The sequence below is a fragment of the Eurosta solidaginis genome, chromosome 2 (genome assembly GCF_040869045.1).
Source record: "Eurosta solidaginis isolate ZX-2024a chromosome 2, ASM4086904v1, whole genome shotgun sequence".
In the NCBI taxonomy this organism is placed as follows: Eukaryota; Metazoa; Arthropoda; class Insecta; order Diptera; family Tephritidae; genus Eurosta; species Eurosta solidaginis.
Window position 1 is genome coordinate 296,934,739 of NC_090320.1, and position 26,989 is coordinate 296,961,727.

A 26,989-nucleotide genomic window follows, 5' to 3' on the forward strand; every position below is an offset into this window, starting at 1 on the left:
TCTTCTAATTGAAAAAAACTTGTTTCTAAAATTGTGATGTTGCTTTTTCCGGGGCTTGAACCCACGATGGCGGAGCACGCTACCATCACACCACGACGGCCGCCTGTGAATTCGTTTATTCTACGATATTTCAAGATAGCGTGATTCAGTTAAGTAACTTTATTAGGTAGTTAAGTAGCATTATAGGCATGCGATTAAAGTCCACAGATCCGAAAGTTCGAGTGGTCCCAAAAAAATCGTTCCTGGGGTGCTAGCCCTGAAGTGTACCAAAGTCAATCTGATGTAGGACTGAGTTCTTGAGCACGACTGCTTCATTTAGACAATTATAATTTAGACCATTACGAAAAACTTCGGTATTTTATATGGCAGGGTCGAGCCCGCAACACTTCCATTTGTGTAACCATGTTTTATTTAATTACTTACGTTGTCATAATTTCTTATTAGTTTAAAAAATCATAAGTTAAATATGATCTGTCTCTTTTCAGCAACATATTCCTCTGCAATCTCACCGTACCAGTCTCGATAAAACCCATCAACGATCAACCATTTACACTCGTCACACACTTTCCACAAATGACGGTGGTGGAAGGTGAGAATCAAACGATTACGCGTAGTATCCTACTCACCGAAGACAAGGACACCCCACCCGACGAAATCATTTACGACGTAATGAGCGGCCCCACTTTGGGTGTACTCAAAAAAGTGAACAACGAAGGACAAGCTGAAGACTTACTTGCATATTCAAATCAATTTACACAAGCTGATATCAATAATGGACGTATTGTCTTCGTACATTTTGGTACACCACAATCCACAACATTCTGCTTTACAGTCTCTGATGGACAATATAATCCAGCTTATGAAGTATTCACAATAAAAATTGCACCAATTAGTTTGCTACCCGCGGATTACCAATATCCCGTGCAAGTGCAACAAGGTGCCACCACAACCGTTATGAAATTGGAGCATATTTCGCTGCGCACAAATGTGCAAACCGAGCGTTTGTCCTACAATATCACGAACTCACCGCTTTATGGCATCATCGTGTATAAGCATCAGCCTACATTGAGATTTAATCAACAACAATTGGAGTTGGGACAAATAAATTATATGCAAACAGATACAAATCGTTCGAACGATACCTTTCAGGTGAGCGCCTATGTGCCTGGCACCATTTATACCGCAACTGTGGATGTGGTGGTCATTGTGGAACCGGTAATAAAAATCACAAATATTTCTATGATTAACGAATTGGGTAAAGTGCGTTTGCAATCTATGCTAGTTGCTGATAATCCACTCTCATTGAGATTGAATAAATTCAATCCGAAATTTATTATCACACGCATGCCGATCACTGGGCAATTGCGTAAGATCATACGCAGCACTGGTTTGGCACCCGAATCACAAAATGAACGCTCCACAAACACGTTCTCGTACAAAGAGCTACGCAGTGGTGTTGTATATTTTGTACCAAATGAGGCAGTGGAAAAAACTATTGAAGACACGGACAGCTTCGAATATCAGCTGGTCATAAAAACAATGCAGCCCGCACAAGGTGTGGTGCAAATTGAATATCGCGCGCCGCAGGATGCAATTGGCACTAAAGTCACTATGGCTAGCAGTAGTTACACTTTCAATTACATCGCACTCTTTATCGTCCTATTTGTGCTCATCTTTTGTATTTTGGTTGTAATGTTTCTACTCAAAGTACGTTATTTGCGACGTGACAAAGCAGACATTTCAAAAGATCAACCACCCTCGTTGCCTTGCCCACCTGATTTGACTTCGGTTAGTCCGCAACATCATCACCATCATCATCATCATCATCATTATGCGAATTCGGAAGCAGATTCAGTGCCTGCCACAGGTGCTTCCACACCGCTACCCGGTTTCAGTAATATTCCACATTGTAAGATTATTCCAGTGGAGTCGTACAAGCACGATTACCCGGATTATGATCCTGATGAAGGTGAGGAAACAGATGATGCCCAACAAATGATGTTGCCACAACGTTATAATCCTTATCACATGGAAAATGATACGTGGAGCTCATCATGCGATATGGCCAATGATTTTGCTGGTTATTCTACGGTGCCTCAAAGTAGTGCACCTTCAGCAACACCACCTTCGGCGCCGGCTAGCAATCCATTGCTGCGTAGAAATCAATATTGGGTTTGATGTGCAAACGCGGTTGAGTGGCTTGGTTTTTTATGAAATCCTGTGGAATGAGCAGTGCAATTGTGCCTTTTAAAAAGAATTTCTTAATAATACTTCGTATAAGTTATTTAATTAAACTAAGTAAATTTTTATGTTTGTAGAATAAGCAAAAAAGGCAAACAGCGGTTAAGAATGCGTTTATGTAAGGAGAATGGAAGCCGCAATTTTAGGTCTAGTTTTAAAAGTCTAATTTTATAGATACACTCAATTACTGAGTATACCCTAATGCCATAGTTTAACAAAAACAACTAAATCGAATTACGAATACGATTTTTCGCATCATCAAAAATTTAAAGAATTTAAATATACAAAAAAATACTCAAACACGCCATACCAATTTCAGCCCATAATCGTTAAAAAAAGTAGATAATTTAATTAATGTAATTACGAGTTGTACTTAGTTTTATGCCGGCCATATTTCGATACCAAAATACTTAAAATTTGTATACACCTAAGATATGCATAGTTTGAAGAGAATGTAAAAGTATTTACATATCTGTGTATTAACCCGGGTCGATTTTTTATGGACGAAAGTTAACCGATATCGCGCCTTCGATTTTTCGATAAGATTTGGGCTCAGGAAAATAGTTCCAATGCGCATACCCAAAAAAATAATTTTCGAGCCTGCCAAAAAAAAAAAATGGTGAAAGGGAGGATCAATTTTTCGACCAAAACATGTTAGCCATCATCCGGTGGCAAAGAGCCTGAGCAAGATAAATAATTTTGCATGTAAATGTAACAACAACGATTTGATCCAAATAGATGTCTGGTTCAATTTGTGAGCCAGATAATTTGTAAATTACTTGTATTTAGATTGGCAACGCTGCCTTTAATAAACCTGCTTTTTCAAAAATAGATGTCGCTGCTTAGCCTTTCGCCGTATGAGTTAAATGAAAAACAGCGGCGACATCTGCCTATCACATTTCACGTGTGCGAAAATATCACGACATCTGCTTCTCAAGTATCTCAATGATCCAGAGCATTTCCGTGAGAATTGAGCGTGAGCCGGAGCTATAAAACTCACTGGATGAGGGCAGTTGTAAAAGCGTTGGCGATAACAGTTTTTTGAAAAAAAAAAATATTTTTTGGGTTTTGTGGAGTGTTTTGGTCGAAAAATTTACCCTTTCGCCATTTGTTTTCGGCTCAAAAATAATTTTTTTGGGTATGCGTAGAGGAACTTTTTTCCTGAGCTCAAATCCTATCGAAAAATCGATGGCGCGATATCGGTTAATAAATCGATCCAGTCTACTGTGTATACTTACTTTTAAAAAACATGTATGTATATACGCATTTTTCATAAAATTAACTTATACATTTTTAGGTATGTACATAAAAATAAGTTTTGACAATAAAATGCATTTCTTCGTGTTTTTCTATAACATAATTGAATTTACTCTAAGCCCCTGAACTCGCGTGGGCAACCCAAATTTTTGCAAAATAGCCGCAAAACGATGCCAAAATATTCTCAAATTATCCAAAAAGATGGGGAAGAGTTGGCGCTACCCAATTTTTCAAAATTGTTAGACGACGATAAGTTTTGGTCATCGGTGTTCCAATTCAGTCCTGCTTTTTCGGAAAAAATAGCCTATATAGATGCTTTTACAGACCTTTGGATATTTGCATGCCAAATCCGTCTAGCCTCTAGGCGTTATTGAGCAACAAGAACAAATGTCTTGACATGCCAAATGCAAAGTTTCAGCGCATAGTCTGGGGATGGAGAACCAATGGCACGTTATTTATAATTTCATTGTATACTAAATTTTGTTTTCTATCCAAATCAAGAAAATTTTTGGACAATTTTGAACAACAATAACTTATGCTTGATTTTCTTTAGATTCAAATGACTGACATCAAAAACTAGAAACAATTTTTTTTTGATGCACTGGATTAGAAGATCAGCAATTTTGTTTCAGTTCCATATAAGTAAATACTCCAACCACCAATAAATATTAATTTGTGTGTAATAAAATAACACGTTCTGCTGTTCAGGCCCGTCTCTCTCGATTTCATAATGTTCCTCTCATATTTGAGATGATCTAGAGAAAACGAAGTTTCTCGATTCGAAAAGGAAAATTTCGTATTGAAGAATTTGGGCGCAAGTTGGAGAAAGCAATCAACGTTTATTTGTGATCGATTTGAGAATTAACGTTTGACATTATGCGAAAAAGGTAAGCGAAGGCATTTTTTAAGGTTTTTTTAATGGCTCAATTAAATGGTTGCCTCATCTCAACAGCTGATTTTACTTTTTTTTATCATTTTACTGGCATAGGGATTGTCAAAAGGAGATGGCAAACTTAAAATGTAACCAACACAATGAAAATATTTACATTCTTTATTAAAAAATATTTTCACATCACTTTAAATAATTTTTTAGTAAATGCATCTAATTTAGCGTTTTATTTTTATGTTTTCTGTCCATTTCATTCGCCCAATAGCAACACGCAGACTTTGACAATCTGAACGAAGGTACATATGTTGTTGCTGTAGAGATGAGCCAACCATATTGTTGAACCATGGTTTTACCTATTGAGTAAAATACAAATTCGTTTGATTTCATTGTAATTATTGGCAGGCAGAAAACACGTTTTAGGTTTTTAAAACCTTCTTTTTTCCAGCAAAACTCATAAAAATGGGAGTGGCAATTGAAAATATCTTCATAGTTATAACCTCTAATGCTAACTTGCTTTTGGCTGTTATTGTTTGTTGCCATAAAAATATTTTAAAAACTCAGGGGAAAATTGAAGAATAGAAGAACTTCAGAGTTTTCTCGTGTTTAGAGAGCCTCACGATCTCGATGTCATATGTCTAAATTGAAAGGTCTTGTTTTCTCAAAAAGGAATTCAGCTCACATAATTGACGATTGCCTCATATAAAGACATTCCCTTGTTTCCAGGCATTGATAATTGCCTCAAATAACTCCAAAACCATGTAGCCCGCATATATCTTAACTGTTTTTAGAGGTTGTTGCTATCGATAGCCATTCAATCAATCTCAATAAATTTCTCATCTGACTTGGCGACCGTTCAAATCATTCAACCTGCTAAGTTGATGCTAATCGCAAAGAAGAGCACGCCATTATGATGCTAATTGTATATTTTAAAATTTAAAACTTGTCAATTGCTGCCTCTTTCTTTTATCTTTCGGTTTCAGCACAATTTCAGATAAATTTACTATGTGTTAAAAATAAATGACCATGTGGTAAACATAGTCGAAAAGGTTTTTATAATTAGATATGGAAGGCTTTTAAGTTGTTCATAATATATCTTAGTGACGTATAATTTTATTTGTTTACCTCATAATATCATTTAGTATTTGTATAACAATACATACACAAACTTAAAGTACGTGAAATTTAAGTACATAACTACACATTTTTGTTTGTATGTGGAAGCATAGCTTATATTCTACTTAAAATGTATAAAAATAAATATCACTTTTTTAATGGACGTGATGCGATGTTTTACAATATTTGATTGAATCAATCAAATATTATGACAATTTGGCAAATTTTTATTATTTTTTTCAGTGTAGAACTTTATGCAGTTTAGTGCCCAATATCTTTTTTAATGATGTTTGTTTTAAACTAGAGCTTACGATTTCTTCTCGAACACAAGCGATTTTTTCGAGACCCGAGAAATCGAGAACTCGACTTCTCGCGAGATTCTCGTGTCTCTAAGTACTCGTAAATCTCGCCAGCTTCTCGACAAAAACTTAATTGCTGTATGGACAGTATTTATACACCTCGTTTTTTTTTTTACTGAATTTGAATTTTTTTTTAGTACATTGCTTTTCAATGACATTTAACTCAAAACATATTTATTATACATATAATTTTGTTCACAATATTTTATTTTTTTAACGAGACAACAAGAACACGGCTTCTCGAGATTCTCGAATCTCGAAATACTCGTAATACTCGCCAGCTTCCCGACTTTCAAATCAGACGCTGCATTTCCAATGTTTTGGTTTTGAGGAAATTTTCGCTTGTGCTCAAGAAGAAATCGTAAGCTCTATATAAAACAGCCAGTGAATCAACTAAACTGAATGTCAAGAAGCTCGCTAGTATTACGAGTATTTCGAGATTCGAGAATCTCGCGAGAGTTGAAAGTGGAGAAGCTCGCGAGTCTTACGAGTAATTCCAGATTCGAGAATCTCGCGAGAAGGCGAGACTCGCGAGAAATCTCTCCTCGAACACGTTCCAGAAATCGTACGCTCTATTTTAAACTAAGTAATTTATTAATTTTAAATATAAATTGTTTAAGTAATTGACTTACGCAATACACGATATGAGTCATATCAGATTCTCATATACGAAGTATCTTATAAAAACGATTGAAGAACTATATTTAAACTGATTTCATGAATTATTTTGAAATAATAGTCATGTTTTTTACATGTATATACATCTGCACTTGCAACTAGGAGAAACGCTCATGGAGAATAACACATAGTTGTGGTGTATGAAGTGATAGTGGAGACACAAACCTTTTAGCAGTCCACATAAAGTTTAAGTGCATATGTATATACATGACCATCTCATTAAGGATTCACATGATCATCTCATTTCAACGATCATCATCATTACCAGTATTACACGAAAAACATAGCTTTAACCAACACTTTAATATCATATACAATATTTATGACTTATGATCAATGATCATCTTATTATGATTAACTAATTAAGTAATGATCCTCATTCGTAAATATTCTCATGATATTCACTGAAAATTATATATATTATATGTTTACGGATATTTTCCATTATATGTTACTCAGTAACGTATTTTCGTTCCACTCTCTCAACACTATGGCCGCTTCATATTCAAAACGCATGCGTACTGCCATTTGGCTTCTCCGACACAGGCGTCACTGCGAGCGCTTGATTATCATATGAATATTCTGTTCCAGAAGTTGTTGTAGTTGGTGGTGTGCTATTCTCAGCAGGATATCGTGTACTCACTGGCGTGGTCATAGTCATTACTGAACCTTCGGCGCCTAGGGACAATAAAAATTTATATTGTTGTTTTTTTTCTTGTCATTAAAAGTAAAGTATTCTTTTGCTCATCTTACCTGTTACACTATAAATTTGTGATGGCGCCCGTCCTATATCTCCATTTATAGCCATTACATTTGATATTGTTGCACCAATTGCTAAATCTTTCCCATTCGTACCAGCTGCATTGGTATTAGGCTGCTTTTTCAATTTCTTTATTATTAATGGTATGAAACGTTTACCTCGCATCCATCGTACACATTTGTAACAATAACGTATGGCAACAAGTACGATTAACACGATCAACAAGATCAATATGATCTTCTGTTGTTCATGAATACTATGTAGTTCGGCTTGGAGTGGATCAAATTTGTTGTAATCTGAAATACAGATTTTGAGAAAAATTATTAGAGCGAAACTATCTGATGAAAGGCGAAATAAATAAATATAGTTTAAAAAAACTAAAAACACGCCGTAGCACAGAAGCTCGTTTGACCGCTATTAAGCACAACTCATTTTGTAGCGAGATATTTAACCACTGCCGCGAGTCTTTAATAATTGTCGCTAGTTGGGTCTAACTATCCTTTGCGCGCCTAGCCAACAGAGTTACAAACACGAATGTTGGTGCATTTATCAGTATAGACTCTAAAAGTTTATAAAAGCCGTCTACATTTCATAGCAAGATTGTGCTTTCATCGGGTATGCGAAAGAACAATTACTTAATTTTTGGGTGGCCCATGGTTGAAAGCTTAGGTAAGGTTGGATAGAACTGGCCTGTCAGCAAGAACCTCACGTGCACTGCTTGTTTCTCATATTATAACCTGAAGTTTGTTCAACTATGTACTGAAAAGCCCTATTAAGAATCAGAACTACTTTAGGTTTTGGAGTGTGATGTACATTTCAGGTACTAGCACATTCAGGAACAATGTAGTCTAGCTATAGTGCGAAGAGTTTGATTTGACAGAATCCAAGCTTCTAGCAGAATTTTGTTATAAGATTAGCCATTGAATTTCTTGTCTCTTCCCTCTGTGATACCGACTGTTTGTTAACAAAGTCATGGAAAACATATTTCACCCAAATATTTCCACAATGACCAAAACTAATCACAGGGTAAAGGTATTCCCGAGGTCATTAGCATACAATTACAGCTCATGTGCACGAAATTCCCACTAATCTAATTAAATTTAACACGCGAAAAACTGTAAGTGGCATTTTTTTGTTTTCTCAAGTTAAATGTATTAAAGATTGATAAAAAAAATTGCTTAAAACTACTTTTACATAAAGTGGCGTAAATTTCAAAGTAAAGTATACATTGATTTTTATAATTATAAGAGGCCAAAACTCGTCAAGACTACCGCTTAGTTATTGGAAAAATGGCTGCCACTTTGCTTAATTTATATAAAGTTGTTCTTATGGTAGACTTGTGTATGTTTCTTATAAACAAATGAGAACTCTCTTATATGTGACCTGGAATCATAAGATGACCCCATTATGTGAAAATACCGTTCTTCATTTTTTGAATGATTCTTATATGAAATTTAACGCTCTTTTCAATGGAACAAACCTTCTATCTTTCTTAGTTTTTTCACAAATCGAATTTAAAGCCAAATCGGACTACATATACGATTTTATGAAACACTGGAAGACCCGGCAGACGTTGTTCTGCCCTAAATTTGGCCTATTTGCATACATTTTAATAAGCTTTTTCCGTCTAACTTTGCCCTCCCCTACCCCCCTCTTCACTTTTTCCTAATCCTTTTATTCACTCCTCCCTCCGTATTTTTCCCTTCATCTATCTCCATCTTTGTCTCATTCTATCTCTTTCTCAATCTCCTTCTCTCAATCTCCTTCTCTCTTTTCTCTTCTCTCAATTTCTTCTCATTCTTCTGCATCCCTTATTGCTTGTCCCAGAGGGTGGTATGTCTTTTATTCCAGTCCCAGTCCCAGTCCCACTCCGAGTCTCAGTTCCAGTCCTAGTCCTAATCCCAGTCCCAGTCCGTTTATGGCTAATATATTCCTCTGTACTAAAGCACTCATCAAGAGCTTTCATTTGATATCCATATTGTATGAGCACTGTCTAGGCATTCACTGGGCCACGTTTTGGCCTATATCCCGAAACCCTAGTCACCCAGGGGTATAAAAATTACCCTCTACTAAAGCATTCATCAACAGCTTTCATTTGTTATCCATATTCTATAAACACATTCTAGGGGTTCTCGGGTGCACGTTTCGGCCTATATCTCGAGACCCTGTGCGTCGATCGCAACCAAACCTATGTAGTAACCACCGCGTTAAGTTTACGCAACTAGTGTGAAAGTTTGAACAAAATCGACCGACACATCTCTTCAAACACCGGCGACCAACGAACACACATTTTAGCCTTTCTTTTTATATATATAGATTTTTATTTTTCACACTTCATGATAATATTAAAACGAAATGCAGATTTTCGTTGCTTTTGAAATTCAGCTTAAAAATTGCACATGGAACAACTAAAGACTCTCCTGAATTAAAAAAAATTGCATAGTACCTCTAAATCGCGGGCCCCCTCAGAAACCCGGTGCTTATCCCCCCCCCCCCCCCCCCCACCCTATCGGCGGGCCTGGTGACGTGCTATACTTCATATCATTTGCTATAATATTTTTATTGATAAGCACGTTGTTTAACTAAACACCAACCAATTACACGGAAGTATAACATTTTATTATTACTTATAAAGAAATAAAAAAATTTGCAATAAAATAATATTGCGACTATAAACTGAGATTTAACGTATCCTATATTTCAAGTTAGATCAAACTACACACGGGGTGTAAAACAAATTCAAAATCGGTTCAGTAGTTTAGGAGTCCTTCGCGGACAAACATAGTGACACTTGATTTTTATATATTAAGATTTCGATCCATGCGCCAACTATCGAAGTTGTTTTTTAATATATTACAAAATTCGTTCAAAACGGCCGGCCGCTACAAGAGTCAAGCTAAACAAAAAATTTTAAAGCGTTTTTCTCGAAAACTTGTTTTCGCAAAATAGGGTCGTTTCATGATTCCAGGTCACATATATATTTTTCTTTCTTCATGACATTTCAAACATTTTTTTTTAAAGATTACCATCTATCGGAACTTTGCATCAGATGTTCGATTATAGTTTCCAGCTGATCGGGCAGTTACTTCAAGTCGATTGAAGATTTCTTTTATTTGATACCTAAATTAGCGACAATCTCATTTCGTATAAAAGTGGTAAAAATATAAAAAAATTTAGAGAAGTATGTAAAAGAAAAAAATTACCGTCTGGTTTGTAATACAATTCGACCTACGGTTACTAATACAAAGCAAGAAGTATATGTAAACAAAGACAAATATACGTAATTATGCCAATTTGTATATAAATTAAGAAAGAACAAAACCAATATTTAAATGTATTACTTTTTTATTGATTTACATTTTATTTTTAGTTTTTTAGGGAGTAACATTTGCAATGCACAAAAGCTGCGGGAAAATAATTGCAATCAAACAAAACAGATGCCTGTTGTAGTTAGTACGAAATTTGATTTTTTTGATTGGTATGTAGTAGAGTTGTTGCGAATATTCGCGTACCTTTCGCATTAATGCTCTACTTTTACAATAATTAAGGTACATCCCACACGAAACTTTTTTTTGTAATCTATTCTTAGGTAACTTCCTATTGGGGCTAGAGTTTTTAAATATAGAAGCATGAGTAGGAACCCGCATAAATGAAGCGTAAACGAAAAAACCCTTATCTGTATTTAATTAGTAAGACATGCTCATATTGCTTTATACAATTGTTTTTGTTATTGATATTTGAGAAAAATTACAAATACTACAAACGGCGATGGTTACTAGTTTGTATCTTAATTTCAATTCTTCACCAGCTAGCTTCTCAGGAGCTGAGTATAGAACTCCAACATTCATACTTAATCATATGCATATGTAATCGCCCTATATTGCTACATCAGGCTAGGTACACTCACAAACATCAGAGTGCCGATATATTGCTGAGGTTCCCCCCATAAATTCAGAAAACACAAATACAGAAAGACATTTTTTCAGAAAACATTAGTCAGAACCCCTTTTTCAGAAAGCCAAAAGAAGAAGCGAAATTCAGAAATCAAAATTCAGAAGTCAAAATTCAGAAGTGAAATTTCAGAAGTCAAAATTCAGAAAGTAATGCGAAAACAAAAACACAAAACTTTGCGCATTGCGAGCCATATCGGAAGGCTTCATATTTTTAATATTGTTAATATTGTCATTTGAAAATGATAAACGCGAAAAGATTATTTAATTACATGCTTGCTATTGCACACAATTTAAAATTTTAGATTGTACTACTTTTTCTTTATACATAATTCCTTCCAAATAAATAAACGTTTCTAAATTTTGAGAAAAATTTTATGTTTTTTCTATCGTCTGATTACTTTATGAATTTTGACTTCTGCATTTTGCCTTTTGAAATTTGACTTCTGAATTTTCACTTCTGAAATTTTATTTCTGCAATTTGACTTCTGAAAATTGACTTCTGAAATTCGACTTATGAGATTTGACTTCTGAGTTTTGAGCTCTGAATTTTGTCTTTCTGAAAAAAGGGTTCTGACTACTGTTTTCTGAAAAAAGGTGTTTCTGAATTTATGGGGGGCACCATTGCTGTTTAAATGTTTTTGTTTTTGTATTCAATAATCGAATGTACCTAAATGTAAATTTTTTCTTGCCGCACTTATGCACAAAAATTTTGTAGGCTGTCTTGTCTTGATTTCGAATTCAAAACTCATTGCGAGCATTTTCTATTCGCAATGTAGGAGTATAACATATATGTACTTTATGCTAGCGTAAAGGCAGATTCCTTTATCCACTCAGCGGTATGAAAGCCCCGTCACATAAGTAGTTTTTCATATTAGATGCGTTTAACTCGATCTTATGCATTGTGAGTAGATTGCACGTATTTATATGATGAACGGCAGATATAGCGACACTGGCGCCAGCTGACATGAAAAAGTAGTCAACTTCGAACTTTTGTTGCAAGCAAAGCATAAGAAGAAGAACTTGGCATTTGCTTTGGCTAAAGGTGCTTTCACACTTTGCAAGTGAAATTATTTTTCCCACTAGTTAGTAAGTTTTCTAACATTGTTCACAGTTAAAAACTACAATATAACAAATGAATAGGACACAAAATATGTTATCAAGTATATATCTTGTACAGTGAGAATGTTTATAACAGTCATTTGATTCCCAAGTCTTTCCTTCATATTTATAAACGCAACATCTTGCTTACTTGTGTCATGTTACTGGCATGCATAAGAGTGCCTTGAACGCATCTATATGAAAAACTTCATTGTGTCTGGGCCATGAATGCCCCGCTGTCGCTTTGCAATTGGTCTCTAAGTATTGCCTTTTTGATGATATTCCTTTGTACACCTTTAGGTACATACTAATTCTATATGTTTTTAATCCTAATTGTGTGGAGTACTTATAGGCGCGCTCTCAGGAGCTTAGTAAGGTTGGCTTTATAGCAGTGCTATTATAAGAAAAAATTTCATGCACAGATCGATACTTAAAATTGAAATACATCTCAGAATAAAATTTAAATGATATATGTTGGTTAACAGATATGACGAAAAATCATTAAAAACCGATGGAAAAAATCACAAGGCTGCGCATAGCTCGAGACAATTAGAAAATTCAAACTTAACTCGGTATTTTGAAAACGATTTTGGAGTGAGTGGAAAGTGAGCTAGACACCGCAAACTGCGGATGTTTAAAATATCACATCCGCAAAGTAACTAATATGCAGGTGTTTACATTTATATGCAGTTCTGTTTTTTTAAATGTTAAAATAACTTGTTTTTTTTTTACTGCATTGCATTGAGTTGTGAATTTACTCTTCATATCTATTTTTTGCATTTCGAGCTACGCTGGAAATGCAAATGACGTGATAATAGAAACATTTTCAAATACTTTGCTATTTATCCAATTGTTTATTTATAAGTGGGTGGCAATAATGACTAAATTACTTGAAACCCCGTTATGACCCCAGCAGAAAAAATGAGAGGCAGTCGCGTAAAGCTACAGTTTCGCACTGCAGGTATAATAATTCCCTCTGAACTGGTGTTAACCGGACGCAGAGCAGAAGGTAGTGGCCGCACTATTTACATTAATTAATCAAAAGCAGTAACTATTTCAGAACCGCCTACGAGATCTGCAAAGGACATAAGAAAGGGGCAGTTGGAAGCAATTCGATGAAAAATACCAAGCTCTTATAATTTAATTTGCTTGTACTTAGTTTTACCGTCGTCTTTACTAATATATAAGGGTTAAAACCAATGGTAATTTCTTTATAGGAGTTTTTTCAACAAAGCGGCAACAATGCATTATATATTGATCAACAAAAAGGGGTTTAGATAAAATAAAAATAGCTACTTAACAAGAGCTGTATCTCAGCTTGGAATCGACAGATCACTGCCAGAATACCTGTCAAACCCTTCAAAACAAATGTGCGAATATATTAAAATTATGTTATTTCTCTGGTAAAAAGCTACGCAAGCTCAGGGCCACATGACAAGCATATAGGTTCATAAATAGAAAAACAGATGATGCACCTCTTACCATCACTACCACAAAGAAAGTCTTCAAAAAGTGAGTCTCAAAATCCATAGCCCCTGATCGCATGTCTTGCTGATGGTAAACCCCTCAAGCATGCCTGCAGCCTACTATATAGGTACACCTTTTTTATTCGTGAAAAATAGAAATAGACAAAACAGGTCTTAACCAAAGCCTTTCTCACAGGACGGCAATCCTTGCACTTACTGTGAACAAGCCATAAAGCACGCCATGAACTCTCTCCAACCTCTAAACAAAAGAATAAACTCGAACTACCAGAATGGTCGACAGATTCCTGTAGGATTTAGAAACTAAGGATTAAATAAAGTGCTTCTCTATTCCACAATTGTTCTACATTTACGTATAGAGACGCCCATCTCAACTTGATTGTTCGGAAATGGCAATGATAAACTCTGTTCAAAAATAAATGACTGTCTCCTTTATATCCTAGCTTTTTCTCCCCATTTTTTGCTACCACCAATTTAATCCATAGCTACCTCAAAACTTGGTAGCGTATATTAGTTAACTGTTAAACACTTACGTCGGTTACTCACGCTACCCACATTCGAGGATTCAAGTAGAGCCTCGGCTGTTAAAGTAACAGCATTCGTCACGTGTAGGTGAGGTTGGCAATCGGATTGGAGAAGCTATATTTGCGCTGGCAACATCTTGAAAGGGTTGCGTTACACAACCATTTGAATCAATTTTGTGTTTTAGTCTCCTCTTACGACAGGCATCCCTGCCGCGTGTATATTCTACGCCTCCTTACCCGATGGGGGGGTCGGAGAGTGTCATTATCGTTAATACAACAACAATCTGCTTTGGGCAATTCTTAGCTCTGGGATGTAAACTTTAACACACATATAACCACGACGACAACAACAGCCTTAAACGGCAACAAACATCACTTGGTTAAAAAACTAAGACATTTGATCACATATATACCTGGAGAAAATCGCTATTGGGATGTGATATCACTGATTATTTAAAAGCAAGAAACTGTATTTTTCCCTTCCGATTAATGAGTACTAAGAATCCAAAGTATCTTTATGAAAGGCTTATCTTTCCAAGATCAGAACGCTCTTATGACCTTATTGTACCACAATTTAACTTTAAAAACTCTACGAGAATGTTTTCCATCAATGCTATACGAATTTGGAATTCAATTCCTGCTACTGTAAGGAGCAAAACAAACAAAGGTAACTTCAAGAATGTCTTATATAAATACTTTTCTTAGAATTTGAACCACCTAGTATGATTGTTCAGAATATTTATATTTATATCTTTCGCAAACCTATATTTTATTTAATAAATCAATAAATAAACAACATTACATTTTATAAGCTGACTTAGTATAGACGATATTTTATATTTTGTATGTTGTACTATAAAAGATTCTCATCTTTCTGTACTAATGCTTACCAACTATAAATAAATAAATAAATTCCGCCAGTAGTCGCCAGTATAATCAAGACACAAACTGTCAGATTAACCACGAGATGCCTTCGCATCAAGGCTGAACATCACCTACATATTGAAGCGCTTACTTTTCATTTTAAACAGCACCACAGTATGCTTAACGGGCCATGACCGCCGACAGGTGCTAAGTAAATGGGGCTGTGCCACGCCCCTTTCAGAAAAAAATTGTGAAACGTCTGGGATTCCCATATATGAGGAAGGATATGACGAAGAGAAATAAAGAATTTAAAAGGGGATATGAAAGAAAATAGGAGAGATGTAGAAGGAAAAGTGATAGAAAAATAAAGAAGGGAGGCAAGTATAAGGATAAGAATATGGAGTAGAGGAGGAAGGGATAACAGGAGGGAGCCGGACAAAATTATAGAAATCGAGCGGAAGGTGAAGGGAGAAAGATAAAACCTAAAGGCATAACGAATACAAAACAGTAAGGCGCAAGCTATCAACTCTTGAGAGATAGGAAGAAAATTGGAAATGAAGAAGAAAGAAAGCGGTAAAGGGAAGGGAACCATGAAACAAAAAAGGGCAGAAGATCAAGAAAGCAAAATAATAAGAGGAAGATTGAGAGCAAGAGCAAGCATGAAGGTACACTGAAAGAAATGGTGCTAGTAAAATCAACAAAGCAGTTCGGTTGTTCTTGACTTAACGGAGATTCGGTGAAGTTGATCGAATTATGGTTAATTCGACCGAGTTCTTTGTCAAACCAGCAAATTAGTTTAGTCATTTCAACAGAAGATAAATTGTCGCTCTTAAGTTAACAAAATTCTGTAAAATTTACAGATTCCTGGTCAATCTAACTGATTTTCCTGTTAACACAACTGATCTTACAGGTCATTTCAACGGCGATCAACTGTCAATACATGAGCAAATTTCAAAGAGAATTTTACGCTCACTACGCTCCCTACTTTGTACTTGACGATGGTGCCACTTGTTAACAAGAAAACGCCAAAATAAGAAACCATCAAATCGAAAAAACACACAAAATGGAAAAACAACAAAAAACTAGTTTTTCAGTATCAATACAAAACAAAAAACCTGTTTTGAATTTACTGTGCAAAAATTATGAGATACCGGGACACCTATCAATCGGGTACAATTTTGCAACTTCTCGGGGAAGCGAAATTTAAAATTGCGCTCTCTTGTTGCACTCACGCGAAAGAATTTAATAAGGAGGCCTACTCTGTATTGCGATGCGAAAATATATTGCGATGCGAAAGGTAATTGGAACTCTGTAGCGCTATCGCATCGCTAACAATGCCGCTTTTTTATTTTTCGCAAATTTTTTGCTTGAGTATACATCACTGACCAAACGTCAAAGAAAGAGAACAAAAGAAACAAGGCGATTACAATTTCTGCAAACGATTAATTTTTGTTGAACAAATTAAAAAATGGATTCTGTAGCATTATGGGACGATTTAAATGAAGAAAGGATTGAGGAGGATTATAAGAGACAACTCCAACATTATGAATCTCAGCGATCAAAGGTAATTTAAACGTTACAAAATTACTGTTATACTATTGCTTTATGTTCTATTCATTAGTTTTGTGCAGAATTTTCGGCTTAATAAAGAAGCCTTTTTGTATGTGCTAAATAGCATTAAAAGTGAGTTGAAAACTCCACAGAGAGCAACGGCAGTTCCTGAAATAATAAAAGTTTCTACAACGTTGAAGTTGTTTTGGCGTTGAGTGTTTTAAGTAACCCTTTGGCCTAATCTGGGTGTATTGCCATGAAGTCCACTGGGATTTCAAATTGTTGCTTTTGTGTTTTTGTTTTTTGAGTTGTCCTATATATTTTTAAAAGAACGTACAATGAATATAAAGATATCAATTTATAAAATCATCAATTAATACTTACATATTTGAACAATGCGAATGCCTATTACTTGTAGCAAGAAAAATGCGAAAATTAATGTTGTTTGACATTCGCTTTCGCTATACAGAGTGCTGGAAATGCGAAAAGGGATAAAAATTGTGAATGGGCAAAATGTGAAAGCGAAAGTCAAAATATGCATGCGAATGTCAAGATACAGAGTACCGATTTTGCGATTTCGCGTATTTTTTCTTTCGCATCGCAATACAGAGTAGGTCCCAAGGTAATAAAAAACATCCCTTTTTAATGTTGATGTTTCCGACAACATAAAAGTTTGAGTTGTTTTGGAATCGTTTCAACTTAAAGTGTTACGAAAATTAAACTTGCCGAATTACATGTAAAGTTACTCCAGTGGTGAATTACCTTCCTGCGATTTGATTCTTTACTTTTCTATAACTTACAAGTTCTCTTTTTAAAATGTGACGTCAAACATTTATACTACAAGTTTTGTTAGAAACAATCAAGTTTGGCAACTACATGCGAGAGAAGAAATTGAGAATGAGCTGAGCTGCAACTGAAAGAATTGAGAATCAGTTTTGTGACTACTATTTTCATTTCTATTTGCAAAGCGAATTTCACAACTATAAATTAAATAAATTATAAAATATAAAATTTGGTGAAAGTGCGTTAAATAATACAAAATAATAAAGTGTATAATGTTTAATGTGTTCCAGCATATTTGATATAGCCCAATTGACGTTCGGTTAGTAAGTGCCACCGTGGTGTGATGTTAGCGTGCTCCGCCTGCTACACCGTAAGCCCTGGGTTCGCACCCCGGGCAAAGCAAGCAAGAAAAATTGTCTAAGCGGGGTCGCCCCTCGGCAGTGTTTGGCAAGTGCTCCGAGTGTACTTCTGCCATGAAAAGCTCTCAGTGAAAACTCATCTGCCTTGCCGTTCGGAGTCGGCATAAAACATGTAGGTCCCGTCCGGCCAATTTGTAGGGAAAATCAAGAGGAGCACGACGCAAATTGGAAGAGAAGCTCGGCCTAAAATCTCTTCGAATGTTAGCGCGCCATACATTTATTTTCATCTTTTTTTTTTTCATTTGACTAATAAAACGGTCAATTACGAATCAACGATTTGTGCGGAGTTGATTCAACATCTTGTTGCGATGGATAAAAATTGACAGAAATTTCGGTTGAATTGACCCGCATTTCGGTAGATTTTACCACACTTTTTCTATCAGTGTACAAATAACAGAAAAAAGCACATGGCGAGAAATTGGGAGAGGGGCATATTACGCAATAACTTAAGTAGATAACTGTTAAATTTATTCTATATTTCACTAAACTACGGTGAAGCGAGCGAGAGTTTGCCTACGTGTTTGGCGCTCAACTGTCTGAATAGTTTTAGCTCTTTAGTCGCTTATTTGCTGCGTAAGCTGGCGCTACCTGTGGCCTCACTCTTCCTCTGCTTCCTAAGGCGCTCGGCGAGAGGAACGCCTTCTGCCACAGCATCTTCATTATAAAGTAAAGTCGCTTCACCCCTAAATTTCTGACTGAAAGCAAATAATAAAATACTCCCTCCATATAAAATGTTTATTAATAAAGTCTTAAATCTTTATTCCACTTACCGGCACACTCCTTCGCACACATATCAGCTTGATAATTATGAGACTCCGGATCGCAAATACGCTCGCATTGATCACAACCATCGAGAAAAACGGAACAATACTCTTCACTAGGTTTGCAAATCTTTCCATGACATTCTTTCAATGCAGTGGACTTAGCACTAGATGACGCTCTTGCCACGACCAGCGTGGTAGGCAATAACAGGGAGGCGAAACGTAAAGCCAAAGCACTTGAACTTGTAATGATAAACATATCTCTTTATCTATGGCGCGATATCAAGCCGGTATTTTTGTTTGTTTTTAAATAGATAATTTCACTGCTGAAGTTTCGTTTGCAAAAACGTATTTGCTTTTTAAATGTTTTGTTGTCGAATTAATTAATTTCACTGTTTTTATCTTTTTTTTATTATTTCTTGTTTACTTTGCAATACTGGTAATTGGAAAACAGCTTTTACTATTTGTTTAAATACACCTGTATCGCTAAACTTATTTAAAAAAAAACCGGTTATACACTGAAAGAAATGGTGCTAGTAAAATCAACAAACCGGTTCTGTTGTTCTTGACTTAACGGAGATTCGGTGAAATTGATCGAATTATGGTTAATTCCACCGAGTTCTTTGTCAAGCGAACAAATTAGTTTAGTCATTTCAAGAGAAGAGAAATTGTCGCTCTTAAGTTAACAAAATTCTGTAAAATTGACACACTCCTAATCATTGTTTACTATATAGTTTGGCAGCTTAATTCGAGGTTATGTTGCGAATAGAGTGGAAGGCACTCGCAGGCCGTGAAAATAGGCACTCGAATGGAGTGGAATGAAGAACAGTAGGAAGACCAGAGTTGCATTGGATCAATCATTGCATCAATATTAAAGATAAATTTAGAAAAAATAATTAAATACTTGAGAATAAGCAAACATTTTCTTTCAATTACTGCAATTAAGGTGTCCTAGATATTATATATTCCAAAATTATAACATTTTATGTCTGTTTACAAATTCAACTTCAATTTCCCTAAGATTTCCGTAATATGGCCATTAGTGATGTTTGTGTGTGCAAATTTTGAGCGATCAGCTGTTAGTTGCGCTACTTGGTAAAGTTTACAATGCTCCTAATCAATCTAACTGATTTTTTTGTTAATACAACTGATCTCACTGGTCAGTTCAACAGCGATCAACAGTCAATACATGAGCAAATTTCAAAGACAATTTTATGCTCACTGCGCTCTCTACTTTGTACTTATGTATGCTGTGTACAATATGTATGCACATATTTACGTATGGCGGCCGCCGTGGTATGATGGTAGCGTGCTCCGCCTACCACAACGAAGACCCTGGGTTCACACCCCGAGCAAAGCAACATAAAAATTTTAGAAATAAGGTTTTTCAATTAGAAGAAATTTTTCCTAAACGGGGTCGCCCCTCGGCACTGTTCGGCAAGCACTCCGAGTGTATTTCTGTTATGAAAAGATCTCAGTGAAAACTCATCTGCCTTGCAAATGCCGCAACATAGGTACTTTCGTACAAAGCTGTCGCAACAACTTTTTTTGTTCATTTGACTACTAAAACGGTCAATTACGAATCAACGATTTGTGCGCAGTCGATTCAACATCTTGTTGCGATGGATAAAAATTTACAGAAATTTCGGTTGAATTGACCCTTCTTTCGGTTGATTTTACTAGTGTTTTTCTTTCAGTGTAATGCTCACACATACATACACGGAGCGGAAAGTGTTTTCTTTTATTTTTTTATATATCGCTCATTTACTTCAATAGTGTCATAACTCAAAAAACATGACTTTTGAGTTAATAACATATAAACCTACCCAATATCATGATCTATGTTGTACAGGCATGCTTAACCAACGAAACGATATCATTTCGTTACGATAATCAACGTTAATAAACGAAACGAAGTCATTTCGTTTCGTTTATTAACGTTAAGATCGTCAAATTAACGAAATGATTTCGTTTCGTTTTCTGCCATATCAAAACGAAATCAAATCGTTTATGTTGATTATTAATTTCAAACTATGCTGGCAAAGCTGATTGATGGCGGAGTCATTAAAGGTGAAAGCATTATCCAAGCTGATTGCAACTTTTCTCATGAATTTTGACAGTACGAACATTTCTCAGAGTATTTTTGACATTACCACCAACGAATTACACAAACAAATTACATAGAGTTTGTGTGTGTATGTGCGCTCGTTGTTGCCACCTTACGGCTTCACCATGGCTATAGCATTGCCAGCACAATTCAAACATAAAGTATCACGTTTTCGTTAACGTTTTTAACGTTAACGAAAGCTTTTCGTTTCGGTTAAAAACGAGATACAATTTATCTTGATAATTTCTTTATCGATAATATTTCGAAGTGTTTCAACGGAAACGGTGGAAATTTTTTGATAAACGATTAGCTTAACGTTAAGGTGCATCCCTGATGTTGTATAACAATCTTTGTGATCAGTTAAAAATTTACCACGTGCTATAAAAATTAAAATATGCATTTATATGCGCAACATATGGCAGTTATAATGTTTGAATGGCTCTCCTGGAGAATTGTGTGTTTTGAGTTATGACACTATTGAAGTAAATGAGCGATATGTACACTGGTAAATGCGGTACAACTGGTTTCTTAACAATTGTATTAATGGTTAATTTGTTGGCTATTTAGTTGATGGCATGTCTCATGTTGGTTGTTTGTTTGAAGCGAAGTGACGCTGATGCCGGTGATGATTCATCCGAAGTGATCACAGGTATTTTAAAGGTTTTAGCGTGCATACATATGTTTGTGTGTGAGTGCATATGACCGACACGCTTGGGTGTTCAAATATGCTATTTTCTTAATACTTCTTATATTTTTATACCCAACGCATCAAACCACTGTTCAGTTATTTCAATGCGATTTCCTTACGGTGAACTTACTTAACTACGAATGCGATACGGCGAGAGCGGAGGTGTATAGAAGTCCACGCAAGTGGGGTAAGCTTCTGACCGCAATTCACCAGGAAATGGCCAGAGCTATTCTTTTGGAATGCTTTTCAAACAGCTACTGAACATCCGACATAATCCGCTAAAGGGCTAGATGGAGGATTTCATTGGCAGTGTCTGACCATGTTGTTGTTGTTGTTGGACATTCCCGTAGGTCTTGGGGAGTGTTATCGATGTTGATGGTCCTTCGCCGGATGCAGATCCGGTAGGTTCCGATATCAAGCCCAACCATCACGGGAACGATTTGTTATGACCACATGCGACCTTCTATGCCATACCGCCCTCCCACCCCCTAGATCTATGAGGAGCTCGGTGTCGCCTGAGTCTCGGTTGTTAATGTAACAGGATTCGCCACGGTTAGGTCAGGTTGACAAAATTTTTTTGGAAAAGCTATATTTTGCGCTGGCAACCTGAAAGGGTTGCGCTACACAACCCCTTGAATCTATTTGGTATTTTAGTCGCCTCTTACGACGGGCATACCTACCGCGTGTATATGCTAACCCCCTAACCCGCTATCTGATCATCTTAAGGTGCGGCTGCGGCGGTCTTGGATAACACGCTCGCTAAATTAACGTGGATGTAATACTTTCATCCGTGCTAAGCCGAATAACAAGCCCTATATTAAAGAGCAACCTCTGTCGGATGGCGATCATCGTAAATGTTTAATGGACTACGATTTGAAGGCATGCGCCTGGAATGTCCGTTGCCTTAATGGGATAGATGCAGATGAGCGGCTGGTTGATGTCCTCAAAAAGGCAAAAGCTGACATCACCACCATTCAAGAGAAATGATGAGCAGCATAAGAAAACTGTCAACACGTGTGACATTTACTGAAGTGTTTATGAAAATAAACGCAGTTTCGTGATGGTTGTTGTTGTTGTTGTTGTTGTTGTAGCGATTAGGTTACTCCCCGAGGGCTTTGGGGAGTGTTATCGATGTGATGGTCCTTTGTCGGATACAGATCCGATACGCTCCGGTAACACAGCACCATTAAGGTGCTGGCCCGACCATCTCGGGAACGATTTATATGGCCACATTGAACCTTCAGGCCATCCCTCCCTCCCCACCCCCAAGTTCCATGAGGAGCTTGGGGTCGCCAGAGCCTCGTCTGTTAGTGAAACGGGATTCGCCGCTCGAAGGTGAGGTTGACAATTGGGTTGGAGAAGCTATATATTGCGCTACACAACCCCTTGAATCCCTTTCGTGATGGTAAAGAGACTTTGTTGCCAAGTACTGTCGTTTCCGCGTATGGACGAACCTCTCACCGCTATCCGAATAAGAGTGCATTCGCAGATAATGTGAACCGGCGTATCTTCCTCCAGCTCACAAAAGCACCAGATGTGTGTATCGGATAGATTTTACTTACTTAAGGTGATATCGCGGAATAAAGTGTGTCATATAGTGCTCAGTGAGAGTTTGTATGTCCTCTCTGCTTAGATTGAGTTTTGCTGATACTCTTTTGTTGTTGTAGTAGTGTTCCGCCCTATCCAGTGATAGAATCTCACAAATTGTCATCAATATCCTCTAAGCTGAGTCCAAAGAAACCTGTTCCTTTAACAGGCGTTGGTTCCATATTTCAATAGAAATGACATGACAGGTGTCATGTGGGGCCACGTTACAAGGGGTTGATTCTAGGTTTACGCATACAGTATCAGATCGAAGTTAAACTTTTCTTCATCCGGCTGACTTGATTACCGAATTTCTTCATAGACTGATACTCCCGTTGCTGGGAGTATAACCAATTTGTCTGTCTTTGCCCTGGGCATTCAATCCGGTGTTCCTTACACTGCTTTGTTTCACAGTTACTTATGATTTCCCTATTGCCTGTACAGAAGGGCTCTGAACCATAGAATTCTGCTATAGCACCCTGCTTGGTTGAGTAGTCTGCCTGTTCACTTCCATCATATCTTTTATTCCTGGGATTTCATCGTTACAAAACCTTTTTTTTGGCTACCAGATCATTTCGGACTCCAATACATTCATCTACTAGCTTAGAAGTTGTTCTTTAAGACTGCAAGGCACGCCAGGCTGCATGGTTGTCTGACATTATATGGATACTCCTCGAGGATTGCATTTCTGCTCAAACAATATTGAGGTAGCATATCATTGTTATCGAGATCTTGAAGTTCGACACATAGACCAGCTCCCATTTTTGCGTAATCAAACTTCGAGCCACTGAGTCAAGGTCATTATATAGATTTCCTGTTTACCACGGAGTTTTGTCTACAAAAAACACACATAGTTAAATAGAGATTCTGAGCGTAGGGGCCATTGCAACACGTACTTGCATAATGCGATTTTCAGTTGTACAGTTGACTTGAGCATATATATCTTTTATTTCATTTTGTTATAGAGAACACTTTCCCAAATTTTTATACTTGTTTGCATGATTCACAATTTCGGGTCGGAGTACCATATGTCTCAATAGCTGCTGGGGGCATCCGCTGGAAGGAAAGCTTTTGAAGTTCAAGCTTTACATAAAGAACTTCCATCTTACTCTGTCGCCAACTTATGTGATTAACTATATTTGAGCACAGACTCAGATTTTCTTCACTGGCTATGGTTTTCGAGATACAAACATTCTTGAGTCAAAGACTTAGCACAAAAGAGACTAGCTTTGAAATTAACTACACCTTTTTCAGTTTTAGTTCAGAATTTCTATTTGTAGTTCAGAAAATTACAATTGAAGTTTAGAAAATTACAATTGAAGTTCGGAATAATTTTCTGAACTTTAATTGAAATTTCTGAAGCTAAATTGAAAATGCTGAAGTTCAATGCAGCTTTCTGAACTAAAACCGAATAAAATAATTAAAAAAAAAATTTTTTTAAGTTAAGCGGTTTTATTGAAAGCAATACTTACATGAAATAATAAAAGCTAGAAAATAATTAGGTAGGTCCTAGGTACTAGTCATCATACTCCTCATCAATCTAGGGTGTTGCTCAGACAATTAAATAAAAGCGTTGGACGCGAGAAATTTCTAAAAATCTGATTAGGGTTCAGTTGGTCTTATATATGACTATCAATTTCCAAGTATGACCCAAATCGGACCACAAACACGATTTTTGTGAATATCTCTATCCTTGCGCCACCTAGCGGCGATTTTTTTCATAGGGCGCTTTCAATTCTCGTATTTATTATGTGTTCCAAATATGAGCCAAATCGGACCACAAATACGATTTTTGTGAATATCTCGATCCTTGCGCCACCTAGCGGCGATTTTTATTTCATAAGTCGCTTTCTATTCTTGTATGTATTATGTGTTCCAAATATGAGCTAAATCGGACCGCAAATACAATTTTTGTGAATATCTCAATCATTGCGCCACCTAGCGGCAATTTTTTTTTTTTGCTTATTATTGCATTGTCATCGGGTTCAGAACTATATTCCAAGTTTCAAGCTTGTAGCTTATCGGGAAGTTACTTAAATTTCAATTATAAAATTCGTGCCAGCCATCCAACCAGCCAGCCTGTCAAGTCAACCTAAATAAAACCGTTTAAAAAGCTGTAGAGGCAGGGACAGTTTGTTCGTTGGGTATAAAATGTAGTTGGATATCTTCATAAGGGATCTATTTATTTAGTTTTGAAAAGGATTGATATACATACATAAAACGTATTGTTTTGTGTGCATAGTATATACTTTTAAAAACCGGAATGTATTTGTGTTTATGTTTTAAGCCTCCGCGAAAATGTATCAAAGTTTTGTGGTTTTCTTCTTATTTAACAAAATTTATACTTTTTGAAGTGTTTTCATTTTCATACAAAATTTTGTTTGTTTTCAATTATTTAATTAAATGTTAAATTGTTTATGTTACTGCCAAACACATTTCTCATTTCCGCACACTTTTCGACACGCACACACAAACACACTGAAACTCGATATACAGAAACTGGTTTATATGATTTCTGGCTGGTTCAAAGGCATTGGCAATACTCCAAGCCAACCTTTGTACAACACGCAAGCCATATTTGTTAGCCAACAATTTATAATTAACAAAGAGAGTATATGCATATGTATGTATGTACATATGTATGTGGGCATGTGTATGACGCAAAAACATCAAAAAATCACAAAAATATAAATGTATCGCATTCCGCAAGATTTGGTTTGTTTATATTAAAATTTTATTTATTTTGCTAATATAATTTATTCGTTTATTAAGTAGATATGAACCTACATAAGTATGTATGTTTACATGTATTTTACAAAAAATGTCGAATTACGCACACAACATTTTTAAATTTATCCGTTTATAATGCCTGCTTTGAGCCAAACTCAGCCAATAACTAAAGGTGTCGTGTTTAAACAACAAAACTTCACTTCTCTACTGACTTTGTGATCTCACACACTTGTACAAATATGCCACATTCACACACACACCTAGATAGTAAATATACATACAACAAACACTACAACTTTAACACTCAACGATCGTTTGATCATTTGTGGGATTTGTTTTTTACCTTTTCACATGTCACAAACCAGAATACACGTACAAACTGAATACCCTCTAAGAAATCAAGAGGTGTTGAGAGCAAATTTTGGAATCCTGCTCTATGTGGTTAGTTTCTTGAATCCGGTAAGCTCTGATCCACTAGGTACAAGTCTTATTGGAGATCAGTTTTATTAGATTACGACCACTCAAACGTTTGAAGGTTTGTCGAAATGAACGACCGGAGGGCCTTGCGACATCTTCGGCACACTCAGAAAAATATTTCTCCCGATTGAAGAAAAATGGGAATGAAATGGCACTTAAGAAATTTTTTCCTCATTCGCATGGACAAATTTCTTCGAAATGAGGAGAAATTCTTCAAATTGAGGAATTTTTCTTCATTTTGAAGACATTTTTGCCATGCGAAGAAGAAACAATTTCTTAAGTGCCATTTCATTCAAGTTTTTTCTGAGTGCAGTGGCCATTAGGATGTGCCACGGTGTTAGTTTTGTGGAGCGAAAGAAACATCAGCAGCAAAGGCTTTCGTTACACTTCAAGACATCAGCGCCATAGTGGACTAGGCTGAATATTTTGTTCTACAATCGGAAACTTCAATATCCACGATATAAGATCTCCCAACGGGTTGAGGTAGATTGACTTCGCCGCCGCTCAAAATATGGTCATCTACAATGTATGATCCCAACATTAAAAGACTCCATAATCTGCTATGAAATCATAACATACGATCACGGATCAAAAACTATTTTCACTCAAGCGAAAAAAATTAGCCTATCAAACTACGGATTTAAAAAAATAATAGTATATTATGGATCT

General features: G+C 36.3%; 2 protein-coding genes across 18 annotated transcripts in view; one reads left to right on the forward strand and one right to left on the reverse strand.

Annotated features, from left to right (window-relative positions):
• kon (chondroitin sulfate proteoglycan 4-like protein) overlaps window positions 1-3,601 on the forward strand; it is a 58,075-nt gene extending 54,474 nt beyond the window's left edge. For all 7 annotated transcript variants that reach the window (XM_067768668.1, XM_067768669.1, XM_067768670.1 and 4 more), the window contains one exon: window positions 486-3,601. In XM_067768668.1, coding sequence (XP_067624769.1) covers window positions 486-2,178 — 1,693 coding nt within the window. In that variant the 3' untranslated portion in view covers window positions 2,179-3,601. The remainder of the gene's footprint in view (window positions 1-485) is intronic.
• Window positions 2,258-26,013, reverse strand: grnd (grindelwald). 11 transcript variants are annotated; one of them, XM_067768690.1, is made up of 4 exons: window positions 25,951-26,013; window positions 18,744-19,220; window positions 7,291-7,593; window positions 2,258-7,215 (listed from the first exon to the last, which is right to left on the reverse strand). In XM_067768690.1, the coding sequence occupies exons 2-4, from the start codon at window positions 18,991-18,993 to the stop codon at window positions 7,043-7,045; spliced, it is 726 nt and encodes a 241-aa protein (XP_067624791.1). In that variant the 5' UTR covers window positions 18,994-19,220; window positions 25,951-26,013; the 3' UTR covers window positions 2,258-7,042. The 11 variants fall into 11 exon arrangements, with proteins under 11 accessions (XP_067624791.1, XP_067624789.1, XP_067624792.1 ...); XM_067768688.1 differs by having other exon boundaries at window positions 18,744-19,212; window positions 25,901-26,002; XM_067768691.1 differs by having other exon boundaries at window positions 18,744-19,194; window positions 25,901-26,000.
• Window positions 26,014-26,989: the final 976 nt, after the last annotated feature.

What these genes read in the sequence shown, in the direction of transcription:
- grnd (XM_067768690.1), bottom strand. Translation starts at nt 18,993, where the DNA reads ATGTTTATCATTACAAGTTCAAGTGCTTTGGCTTTACGTTTCGCCTCC. An exon ending in GTGTGCGAAGGAGTGTGCCG is followed by an intron (nt 7,594 to 18,743) that starts GTAAGTGGAATA and finishes TCTGTATTTCAG; the next exon opens with ATTACAACAAATTTGATCCA. An exon ending in ACAAATTTATAGTGTAACAG is followed by an intron (nt 7,216 to 7,290) that starts GTAAGATGAGCA and finishes TATTGTCCCTAG; the next exon opens with GCGCCGAAGGTTCAGTAATG.